This window comes from Bison bison, unplaced genomic scaffold (genome assembly GCF_000754665.1).
Source record: "Bison bison bison isolate TAMUID 2011002044 unplaced genomic scaffold, Bison_UMD1.0 scf7180017864221, whole genome shotgun sequence".
Taxonomy (NCBI): Eukaryota; Metazoa; Chordata; class Mammalia; order Artiodactyla; family Bovidae; genus Bison; species Bison bison.
In genome coordinates, this window is record NW_011494793.1 from 990,065 (window position 1) to 1,001,749 (window position 11,685).

The 11,685-nt window shown below is 55.9% G+C and overlaps 1 protein-coding gene across 1 annotated transcript in view; it reads right to left on the reverse strand.

The window, feature by feature from the left end:
* Positions 1 to 484: 484 nt before the first annotated feature.
* The window catches only part of CPAMD8 (C3 and PZP-like, alpha-2-macroglobulin domain containing 8), a 94,933-nt gene continuing 83,732 nt past the window's right edge, over positions 485 to 11,685 (reverse strand). The window contains exons 34-41 of the mRNA XM_010845674.1: positions 11,530 to 11,675; positions 9,239 to 9,326; positions 8,404 to 8,478; positions 7,314 to 7,419; positions 7,115 to 7,225; positions 6,011 to 6,220; positions 5,370 to 5,487; positions 485 to 1,533 (exon numbers count right to left, since the gene is read on the reverse strand). Of these exons, the coding sequence (XP_010843976.1) occupies positions 1,512 to 1,533; positions 5,370 to 5,487; positions 6,011 to 6,220; positions 7,115 to 7,225; positions 7,314 to 7,419; positions 8,404 to 8,478; positions 9,239 to 9,326; positions 11,530 to 11,675 (876 nt within the window). The 3' untranslated portion in view covers positions 485 to 1,511. The remainder of the gene's footprint in view (positions 1,534 to 5,369; positions 5,488 to 6,010; positions 6,221 to 7,114; positions 7,226 to 7,313; positions 7,420 to 8,403; positions 8,479 to 9,238; positions 9,327 to 11,529; positions 11,676 to 11,685) is intronic.

Genomic DNA, 11,685 nt, shown 5'->3' on the forward strand with positions numbered 1-11,685 from the left:
GTGTGACGAGGTACTGGAGCATCCCAAGATGTTACCATTGGGGAAGTTGGGTGAAAGGGTACGTGAGACCTCCCTCTGTTGTTATGTTGCTGTTGTTTAGTCGCTCAGTCGTATCCCACTCTTTGCCACCCCATGGACTGTAGCCCGCCAGGCTTCTCTGTCCATGGGATTTCCCAGACAAGAATCCTGGAGAGGGTTGTCATGTCCTTCTCCAGGGGATCTTCCTGACCCAAGGATGGAACCCACGTCTCCTGTATTGACAGCCGGGTTCTAAGCCCCCATATTGGAATGATTCTTTACAAACGCACTGAATTTATGATGATCTTGGGGTTCAGGTGTTCCAAAGCCTCCTCCCCATCCTCCTTGGAAAGGCTGGGCTGTGGATGAAGGGATGGAAGCAAAGGGCCAGATGAGAGCCGGCTTCAGCCCCTGGAGCTGCCCCTCAGCCTCCCCAGCCCACAGGAGGTTCAAGCCTGCCAGGGACTTGAAGGAAATGAGCTTTTATTACACCAGCAGCCTCCATGGCAAGTGGGCAACAGGGCCTTGGCCAAGGGAACTGTAACCCTGTAGGTTGGTGGGGGTCAGGGATCAGCACTGCATGTCGGGGACCCCCAGGCTGGGCCGCCCCCTCAGGGTCTCCGTACTGTCCCGAGCTGAGCTGTGTGGGCTGAAATAAATACCACCGCGGAGGGAGAAGACAGGCCAACACAGGGGAGGAGCAGCTCAGAGGCAGGTCTGCGCGCACGGCTTCGGTTGGTCCGGAGCTGGGACACCCTCCGAGGTTGCTAGTGGGAGTGACAATCCTCCAGCTGGGGTCCCGGGAGAGCAGGGGTTCAAGGGGCGGTGAGGTCCAGAAGCAGGAAGATGAAAGTGCATCTTCTTAGAGCCCAGAACTTCCCCACAGAGCCTGGTGCCATCCAGACCTAACATTCAGGGGGCCCCTGAGGCTAGATGGGGCTGCAGGGGGCTGGGACAGATCTGGGGCAACTTGGGGTTCGGGTCCTGGGGCTCAGCAGCTTGGGTGGCCCAAAGGGAGGCTGGGACTTCTGCATTTTGGAGCAGAGGGGCCTGTTTTGTTTCCAAGTTGCTGACGCTGTGTCCGAGACCTGGCCAGAGTTGTGTCCCCTCAGAAACAGGCCTTTGGCCACGAGTCCTTCCCAGAGATGTCCCTTCTCTGGGGAGCAGCATGTCAGGCTGTGAGAGCTCCTCCAGCTACCCAGCCTGTGGGCTACGGGGTGGGGCGCCTGGAACTCCAGCTGCAGCTGGGGAGGAGGGGGAAGGGGCCTCCAGCCACCCCACTGACTGTCCTCCCTGTTGAGGTGGGGGCTGGGCCCCCGGGAGGCCCACCATCCATCAGGGTAGGTCTCTGCCAGTCCACGTATCGGGTTCGACTGGAAGCAGGGGTCACCTGGGGTGGGGTCTACCAGCCCCTAAACAGTCAAGTCTCCTGTCGCCAGCCCTCTTTCGGCAGGTAGAAATCACGGCCTGATCACGTCTTCCAGCTTGGAGTTTTAGGAGGAGAAGCCACTCTGACTGATAGGAGAGAAGGGAAGATGCCTGTGGGCTGCAGGCCTTGGGGGAGGGGCTGCGGACCCCTCCCGCGCACTGGCCGCCAAGGGGCACTCAGGATGGCTGCTTCCACCCACTGAGACAGGAGCACCCCCCTGGAACAGAGGTGGGGGTACATGGTCCAGCCAGACCCCTCACAGTGGCGGGATGGGGTGCTCACTTTTGGTAAGAATGAGCATAGCTTGCATGGGACCACCGTTCAAATCGAGAACGTATCCGTGGAACTCGATCAGCTAGAAGGAACTCGATCAGAAGCCAGGAACTACTGATCCGACACCAGCCACGGATGCGCTGTCAGTGGTTCACTTTTCTCACTCACTCTATTGAGTGAGAAAAAGCCAATCTCGAAAGGCTACATACCCCGTGATTCTGTTTACAAAGCAGCCCTGAAGTGACAAAATTATAGGGTGGGAAGACAGATGAATGGCTAGGGGGAAAGCAAGGTGGACATGGCTATAAAACAGCAGCTAGAGGGATCCTTGAGGTGATGGGCTGTCCAGGAGCTTGACTGCAGTCATGATTACAGAAAGCTACCAGTGCTGAAAGGGGCTTCCCTCATGGCTCAGCTGGTCAAGAATCTGCCTGCAATGCAGGAGACCCTGGTTTGATTCCTGGGTCGGGAGAAATCCTCTGGAGAAGGGATAGGCTACCCACTTCAGTGTTCTTGGGCTTCTCTTGTGCTGGTAAAGAATCAGCCTGCAATGAAGCAGACCTGGGTTCGATCCCTGGGTTGGGAGGATCCCCTGGAGAAGGGAAAGGCTACCCACTCCAGTGTTCTGGCCTAGAGAATTCCATGGACTGTATAGTCCATGGGGTGGCAAAGAGTCGGACATGACTGAGTGACTTTCACTTTCACGTGTGCGGGAACTGCAGACTCAACGGCCGCCGAGTACACGTAAATGTGGTGAAATGAGTGAGAAGGGCAGACTGCACTCACGTCAGTTTCCTGGTATGACTCTGTAACTCGAATTCTTGGTCATGTTACCAATGAGGGGAACTGGATGAAGGGCACCTAAAGCTCTCTCTGTTATTTCTTACAACTGCCTGTGAGCCTACAGTGGCTTCAAATTTTCAAGTTTAATAAAAATCTCCCCTTCCATAATGAAAATAAAAGCAGATCTGTCTCAGAAGACACTGGAAAGAATGGGCAACACCTGGGAGACTTTAAAGGTGTTATCATTCAGTCGCTAAGTCGTGTCCGAATCTTTTGTGACCCCATGGACTGCAGCCCTCCAGGCATTTCTCTGTCTGTGGAATTCTCCAGGCAAGAATAGTGGAGTGGGTTGCCATTTCCTTCTCCCGAGGATTTTCCCCACCCAGGGATCGAACCCGCGTTTCCTGCATTGATAGGTGGATTTTTTACCACTGAGTCACCACTGTGCTGCTGCTGCTAAGTCACTTCAGTCGTGTCCGACTCTGTGCGACCCCACAGACGGCAGCCCACCAGGCTCCCCTGTTCCTGGGATTCTCCAGGCAAGAACACCGGAGTGGGTTGCCATTCCCTTCTCCAGTGCATGAAAGTGAAAAGGGAAAGTGAAGTCGCTCAGTCGTGTCCGACTCCTAGCGACCCCACGGACTGCAGCCTACCAGGCTCCTCCGTCCATGGGATTTTCCAGGCAAGAGAGCTGGGGTGGGGTGCCATTGCCTTCTCCGGAGTCACCACTGTACATATGACAATTATAGCATGAGGGACGGGAGGGGACAACACATGGACATAACCAGCTCCAAAGTTGCTACGTTTTGGCGAAATGGTTACCATACTCCCACCAAGTAGGCTGTGAAAAGTTTAAAGATATATATAGTTTGGTTCCTCAGAGCTACCACGATAACTGAATTAAAGTGGAATTCTAAAAGATATTCAATTAATACAAAAGAGGGCATGAAGCCGACTTCCCTGGTGGTCCAGTGGTTAAGAATCTGCCTGGCAACAGCAGGAGACATGGCTTCGATCCCTGTTCAGGGATCTAAGATTCCACAGGCTGCGGAGCAACTAGGCCCACACACCACCCACCACTGCTGCTGCTGCTGCTGCTGCTGCTGTATCGCTTCAGTCGTGTCCAACTCTGCACAACCCCACAGATGGCAGCCTACCAGGCTCCCCTGTCCCTGGGATTCTCCAGGCAAGAACACTGGAGTGGGTTGCCATTTCCTTCTCCAGTGCATGAAAGTGAAAAGTGAAAGTGAAGTCGCCCAGTCGCGTCCAACTCTTTTCGACCCCCTGGACCGCAGCCTACCAGGCTCCTCCGTTCATGGGATCTTCCAGGCAAGAGTACTGGAGTGGGGTGCCATCGCCTTCTCCCCACCCACCACTAAAGAGTTCATATGCTGTAACTACTGAAGCCCGAGGGCCACAACTACTGAGCCTTCAAGACACAACTGGAGCTTGAAGAGCTTCCGTGCTCTGCAATGAAAGAGCCCCCACACTGTAACTAAAATCCAATGTAGCCAAATAAATGAATTTAAAAAAATTTTTTTTAAGAAATTTGATTAGGAAGGAGAGAAGAGAGAGAATGTGTGACGTGGAGGTGGGGGGAAAGAGGGCATGGAAGGGAAAATGAAACAAAATACTGCAGCAGTAACCCTAGACCCAGCTCCACCAGTAATTACACGCGTGTGAACTAAACCCAGTGCCTAGTGCAAGACGGTACACCCTCAAGTCTCCAGGACTTTGGTGAGTGCTGGTAGAAAAGTTTTCCTACTGGTTTGCTGAGTGGGAATATAAACCAGCCTTTGCCACCAGCATGGGGTGGAGAGACCCTTTACCACTCAGGAAGGCAGGGCTCTGAGGCTTGCCAGTGCAGCCAGTCTCCAGGGCCTGGCACTTACCTAAGCTGATAGATCAACCTGTTGTTTAAACCACTTGAGTTGAGTTGGCTCAAACCAAAAGATTTGCCTCCTCCAGGAAGCCCCTTCCCAGCCTCCCCACACAGAGCTCTCTGGTGACATTTCCTCCATCCTTCCCAACTCCACTTGGGCTCCTCTGAGCTCTTTGTCACCTCAGTCTCAAATTCCAGGCTTCCGTGTTCATCTTGACACTGTCCAGCTGGAGCAAGAATCTGGCTAACGTATCAATTTAGCCAGAACCCCATATCCTCCATATTGATCCCTCTTGATATCTGATTGGGTTCTTCATCCTGCCCTGCTCCTCCCCATCTCTCATGATCTCTCAATCAACCTGGCCTGCCATCAGCAAGAATAAGGTTCAGTCTCTTTAGCTAGAATATCCCCCCTCCACCCCCTATTGTTTCCTCTCAGTAATTTTCCATTCACTGACTCCCCTTCCCCACTCCTTGGCTATGCTTACTATGCTCAGTCATGTCTGACTCTTTGCAACCCCACGGACTGTAGCCTACCAGACTGCTCTGTCCATGGGGATTCTCCAGGCAAGAATACTAGAGTGGGTTGCCATGCCCTCCTCCAGGGGATCTTCCCAACCCAGGGATCGAACCCAGGTGTCCTGCATTGCAGGCAGATTCTTTACCGTCTGAGCCAGTTGGGTACAATTTCAACCCCACTGCAAGACTCCATAGCACCCCCTCTTGAAAAAAACATTCCTTGCATCATGAATAACTTTTTTAAAAGGGTGAGTGGGTCTCAGGGACAGGTTTGTCCTGAGGTCCAGTCCTTGGGAGGGCTTCTTAAGCTCACCTTATACATATAAGCTGCTCTCTGATATGCACTGAGTGGATGCAGGTCAAGGGAGAACAGGTTATCCACCTCATCCCCCAAAACCTTGCAGGTCGACCCTCCATCAGTAGCTTCCACAGTGGAGGGAGACTGGGGGCAGATTCAGCTCTCACCTGTCCTCTGCTTCCTTATCCAAGTCCACCAACTCATGGCCAGCTGCCAGGTGCCCGGTGTCCAGGGGACCCAAGTCATACTCGTAGCTGTACAAGGCCAAGGCTGGTGTCGGCTGCTCTGGAAGGAAGGACTGAGTCAGTAGGGAAGGCACTGGAGAGAGAGGATCTGAATGACCAACAGCCCAGGGGGCTTGAGGAAGGATGTGTGGCCCAGAGCAACAGATAGGAGGTGAGGTCACAAGGTGGGGAAGGGGACACAGAAATCAGAGATGGGGAGACTCAGAAAAGCACCAAGTTGGGATGAGGCTGGAGAGAGACTGACCAAGACGGAGGAGATGCAAAGGGTTCTTGTTGCTAAGACTCTTGCAACCCCAGGGACTGTAGCCCAATATGAGATTTTCCAGGCAAGAACACTGGAGTGGGTTACCATTTCCTCCTCCAGGGGATCTTCCCCACCCAGGGATCAAAAACGTGTCTCCTGCATTGCAGGCAAACTCTACCGCTGAGCCACCAAGGGAGCCCAGTGCAAACGGACCCAGACGCAAAGAGGTGATGAGAGGAGATGGCACGATGGAGAAGATGGAGTGATACATTCCGGGATGAGGTGGAGCCCCGAGGCCGGCCCTGGGGTGGGTCCTCACCAAGCGCGCAGCGGCCAGGGGGCGCGGGCTCCAATCTCAAGCGGCGGCGGCAGGCGGCCTCCTGCAGATGGCAGGCGCTGGCGTAGACAACGCCGTCGGAGCCACACACCGGCTCCCCGCTGATGCTGCAGGCGCGGGCGCAGCCACAGCGCGTGACTGTCACCCCCTCCTCCGGAACGGCCACGGGACCTCGCTCTTCAGGGGACCAGCCTGGCGGGCGAGGCGAAGCTGTCAGGGCCCTGGGAACTCCAAGCTCCCCACTTGGCCCTCGCCTCTGCCTGGGCCTGGGATGGAGAAGTCCCTAGGGGTCAGGACCACGCTCCACAGAGTGGAGACAGTGCCCGGGAAGCCCTGAGCCCTGACCTGGTGGAATTTCACGCGAGTATTTGCCTAGTATTTATGAAAACAAAATTAAAAAATAAAACTTTTGAACTAAATGCAATCTAAATTCAAGAAGTTTGGAAAATAAAGAAAAGGGTTCCCAGTAATTCCACTCCGCCCTTCGCTGCCGCCAGTCTGAGCTCACGGCTTGGGGTCCCTGGATCTGCCTTGTGGGGGAGGGGAGGCAAGGGCTCCCTTCCCGGCCTCCGGCTTCTATGCCCGCCCCGCCCACCCCGCTAGACCCTGCCCACCCCGCTAGACCCTGCCCACCCCGCTAGACCCCGCCCTCATCATTGTCCACTCTCTCTTGGCTCCGCCCCCTCACCCCTGCCCACACCCACCCCTCTAGGCCCCGCCCCTCCTCACTGCCATCCCCACCAGGCTAGGTTCCGCCCCCTCATCACGGCCCACACCCGCCCTCCAGGCCCCACCTCTTCACTACCCACCCCACCTCGATGGGCCCCGCCCTCATCCAGCTAGGACCCCGCCCCCTTCCTCTGCTCACTCCCACCCCTCGAACTCCTCCTTCTTCCACCCTGCCTGCGCACTTCAACCCCCTAGTCTCAGGACGCGCGCCCTTGACCGAGCCGGGCCTTCCTCCTTTTACCACGCTGTACGCTCCCCCGCCTGACGACTCCCTCCAAATGGGCAGCCCTCCCACAGGCCCACGGGTCGTGTTGGGGTGGCGGGTGCTAGGAAGGGGCAGTGGCCTCGCGCACTCACCGGGGCCCTGGGCCAGGGCGCGCTCCACTTCGTTGCACGCAGGCCCCGCGCACAGCTCCCGGGCGAGCGGGCTGCGCGCGCTGACATTGTAGAAGCGCGTGGCCTCGAAGGCTGCGGGACCAAGAGAAAAGGGTGACCAGGTGATGGATGACAGGGTGAGGGACCGAGCTGGGGTTGCGGGTGGCGGACGTGGGCCTACCAGGCTCATAGTAGTCGTACACCAAGATGGGCAGCGCCGACGTCCTGCCCACGACGTGCTCCCGGAGCGCCCGGAACTGCACGCACGTCAAACACCGGCTGGGGATCTGCAGGGGCAGCGGGCAGGCTCAGGCTTGGCTGGGCCCACCAGGGCTGGAGACTGAGCTTCGGCCTCTGTGCTCTATGATGCCCCAAAGTGTGAATGCAGAACTGGTTGATTGCGGGGTGCCCCGGAGGCGTGAAACAGAAACCCGATCTTATTTCGATTTTGTGGGTCCTTCCACCCACGTGGGAAGGGTCTCAGCTGGTCTTTCATCTCCCACACTCACCATGCCAGATGCCCTTCCTCCCTGTGTGTGTGTGTGTACATTCACAGTCTTGCAATTGTGCAAGACAGGGTGCAACCACTGTCTGTAGAACTTTTCCATCTAGAAAAATGGTACAGATGAACCTGTTTGCAGGCAGGAATGGAGATGCAGACATAGAGAATGGACATGCAGACACAGAGCAGGAAGAGGAGGGCTGGACGGATTGGGAGACCAGGACTGACATAAACACACCACCATGTCTACAGCAGATACTAGTGGGAGGCTCAGCTCAGTGCTCTGTAGTGACCTAGAGCGGTGGGATGGGGGGCGAGGTGGGAGGGAGGTCCATGAGGGAGGGGATATATGTATACATGCAGCTGATTTACTCCCTTGTACAGCAGAAACCAACACATTTATCCTCCAGAAAAAAAGAATAAAAGAAATGGGATCCCCATTTGCACCCACTGCTTATCCCCCCAACCCTGGAAACCACCAATCTGCTTTCTGTCTGTTCAACTCAGCGTGTTTTTGAGACTCAGAAAGTCAGTGCTTCATTCTGATGCCTGGATACTATTCCACACCCCTCCTAACTTTTTCCACCAAAGCGAGCTGGCTGGGGCACAGAGCAGGCAGCCGTGCCAACTCCTCATGGATTGACTCTTCTGGTTTCTTTTTCTTGGTATGAGAGCATTGCCAGAACCATTAACAGGCCATGGCAGCTATGCCCTCGCCAATGCGGCTGCTGTGGAGGCCTCTGCCCACCGCTACCCCAGCCCGCAGTACCTCATCAAAGTAGAAGAGCACTCTGCGGCCAGCCAGCTCGTACCTCTTCAGTGCCACGTGCTTGTCAAGGAGCAGCTGGCAAGGAAGCCAGAGTCAGGATATGCCCAGCCCCTCTGACCCCAATACTCTCGTCCTCTGATCTCCAACGGCCCAAGGTGGGCTGGACCCATGAGGAGCCGAGGCCCCAGAGGCTGAGGAGTTTGCCCACAGGCATCCAGCAAGTCCCCATGGGCTAGGCCAGGGAGGTGGCAGCCAACACGCCTGAGAGGGCATTCAAGGGTGAGTATCACTGTCCTGAGTGCCTGCCTCCACTTCCCTGCCACAGTCTCCCCTGATCAAGTCTCAGTCCCAGGCCAAGGCCCTGAGGCACCCACTGAGCCCTGCCACCTGCTCCTGCTTCACCTGCACCATTCACCCCCCACCCCTATCCAGCGTGCTCCACCCTCCCCACATGGCTGACCTCCTTGGCAAGGCTGCTTCCCCTCTTGGTGACCATCTCCCCCACATGCAAAATGGGGCCGGTCTCTCTTTAAGCGGAGGGTGCTGGCAAGTCTCTGGAAGCACTCCCTGGCAGCCCACGTCATCCCCAAAGTGTAAACATCCTCAGTCGCATGGGTAACAGCACAGACGGCCTAGTGAGCGACACCTTCTGGGGGAGAGACCCAACCCCTCCCCACCTGCCCCTCCGCAGATGGCCAGTCTCAGAGCACCAACTTTGCCAGGAGAAAGTAAGGCAAAAACAAAAGCACAACCCCACTTTATGAAGGGCTAGGAATCTGCAACCAGGGCAGGTCCACGGACCCTGCCCGGCCCCTGCCCACCAGCGCCCCCTCACCTGCTCCAGGCTCTCGACGTCTGCCCGGAACCCTGACAGTAGGGGCACCTCCAGGACCGCCATGTTGGAGGACCCTGCATGCAGCCACCTGTCGATGAAAGGAGACAAAGAGGGGCCCTTGAACTCAAGCCCCTCAGTGGAATTCATGGTCTGCTCTGTCCCTACAGCCCTCTAGCCTGCCCCAGGTCTGGCTGCACAGACACCCTTGGGGGGGTCACTGGTCATTCCATTTCATAGCTGAAAGACTGAAACCATATGGAAAAGGCTTTGCCAAGTCTTCTTGGCCTGACCCAGGTCAACCCTAAAGGAAATCAGCCCTGAATATTCATCGGAAGGACTGATGCTGAAGCTGAAGCTCCAATACTTTGGCCACTGATGCGAAGAGCCAACTCATTGGAAAAGACCCTGATGCTGGGAAAGATTAAGGGCAAGAGGAGAAGTGGGTGACAGAGGTTGAGATGGTTGGATGGCATCACCGACTCAACGGACATGAGTTTCAGCAAACTCTGGGGGGGATCGACTGGGTGGCGCGGTGGTAAATATTCTCCCTGCCAGTGCAGGAGACTCAGGAGGTATGGGTTTGATCCCTGGGTCAGGAAAATCCCCTCAAGAAGGGAATGTCAACCCGCTCCAGTATTCTTTCCTGGAGAATCCCATGGACAGAGAAGCCTGGTGGGCTACAATCCATAGGGTCACAAAGAGTCAGACATGACTGAGTGACTAAACAACAACCATCATGTGCCTCCCATGTGGGAAACGGCTCTGTGGGGCCAAGGGAGCCCAGGCTGCTCGCCAGTGCCAGCCCCGTTTCCCCTTCTGTGACGTGGGGGAGGCGGTGGGTAAAAACTGCCTCCAGGGCCTGCCTCGTGCCAGGCCCTCCCTGTGCTGGGTACTGGTGACAGGGAGGCTGGTATTCAGTGAGGGCCCTGCAGACCGTGGGCACAAGGGGACGGGATGACCAGAGCCCCTGGGATGGGCAGAGGAGGCTTCTGTGGAGGTGGGGCCTAAGAGATGCCATACCCAGCTGGCACACGGTTAGTTTCTTCCCATCTGAGAAAGGAACAGAGGTGTCCCCAGAGGACGTGCCAGGGCCAGTCCAGCTGCTTCTTGTTCCTCCACCCAATTGGATGGTGGTCACAGCCCTGCTGAACGGTACCACCCCAAGTCTCACTGCTAACTAGAAATGGTTCAGGGACCCGCCTCTCTGGGGCTTGGGCCCAGGTGGGCTTGTTCTTCAGAACCTCCCAAGTTGGGGGTGGCCTTGGGCACGTGAGGGTTAAGGGTTAAGGTTAAGGAAGGTGACTGGGCAGCTCTGATGGGTTTCAGCTTCATGGCTACCAACCACCTTTGGGTTCCCCCATCATTGCCATGGCAATGAGCATCCTTTGTGGGCAGCTGCGTGCACTCCCACCTCCTGAGGACCCTCAGTGAACTGGTTCTAGGGTCACACCTGGGGCGGGTGGGTCATGGAAGGGCCACAAACAGCCGTCCCTCCCAGCCCCATCTGCCACTGGAGTCTGCTGCACCCATTCAGAAGCACTTCCATTTATTTCACTCATTTCAGAAATCATCTGTAGTGTAAGCCTTTGATTGCAAAGGGATCCATTTCAAAGACATTCATCTTGAATAAAGATATTGACAGCTACTAACACAACAACCAATAAGGAAACAGGCTGCCCCCACCCATGAATATCTCTCTTTCAGAGCCCTGGGTAGGGACTTCCCTGATGGTTCAATGGTTAAGACTGCGCTTCCAACTGCGGGGGGCACAGGTTTGATCTCTGGTCAGGGAGCTAAGACTCTGCATACAATATGTGGGATGACCAAAATAAAACAGCCCTGGGTTATTTAAATAACTGACTACTTGGGTCACCCTGCCTTCCCCTTCCTGCACCTCAATTACCGTTCTTATATTTTAAATTCACCAATAGTGAACCCACAAAACCCTAGGCACACCCCTCCCCTCAGATTTCAATAAAGGTAGAACCGCAGTTCCATAACTTCTCTCTCTCTCTCTACCGGTGACCTCACTGGGTGACCCCCAGGAGGGTCAAGTATCCTCCAGGACCTGTGAGTAAGAAATCTTGTCCTTCATAGCTTCCTGATGGGTGTTGCTGAGGTGTGTCTTGTAATCAGAATAAGGAGCACGGGGGCTGGTCAGCCACAACTTTGGCTCTAGTCGGGAAACATCTATGGGGCCAGGTAAGTCCCCCAGACGTTCCTAGCTGAGAGCATCACTCTACAGAACATCACCCAGGCGGGGTGCCAGCCAGCGGGGCAGGACGCCTTACCTGGTGCACACCTCCAGGGTCACCTGGTACTCCTGGTGGTGCTGGTCAGCTGCTGGGTCATCATCATCAGCTGAGGAGGCAGGTGAGGGGGGTCGCTGCTGCTCAGCCTCAGGCTCCTGGAGGTTCACAAGCAGCTGGAAGGATGGCTTGGCCCCC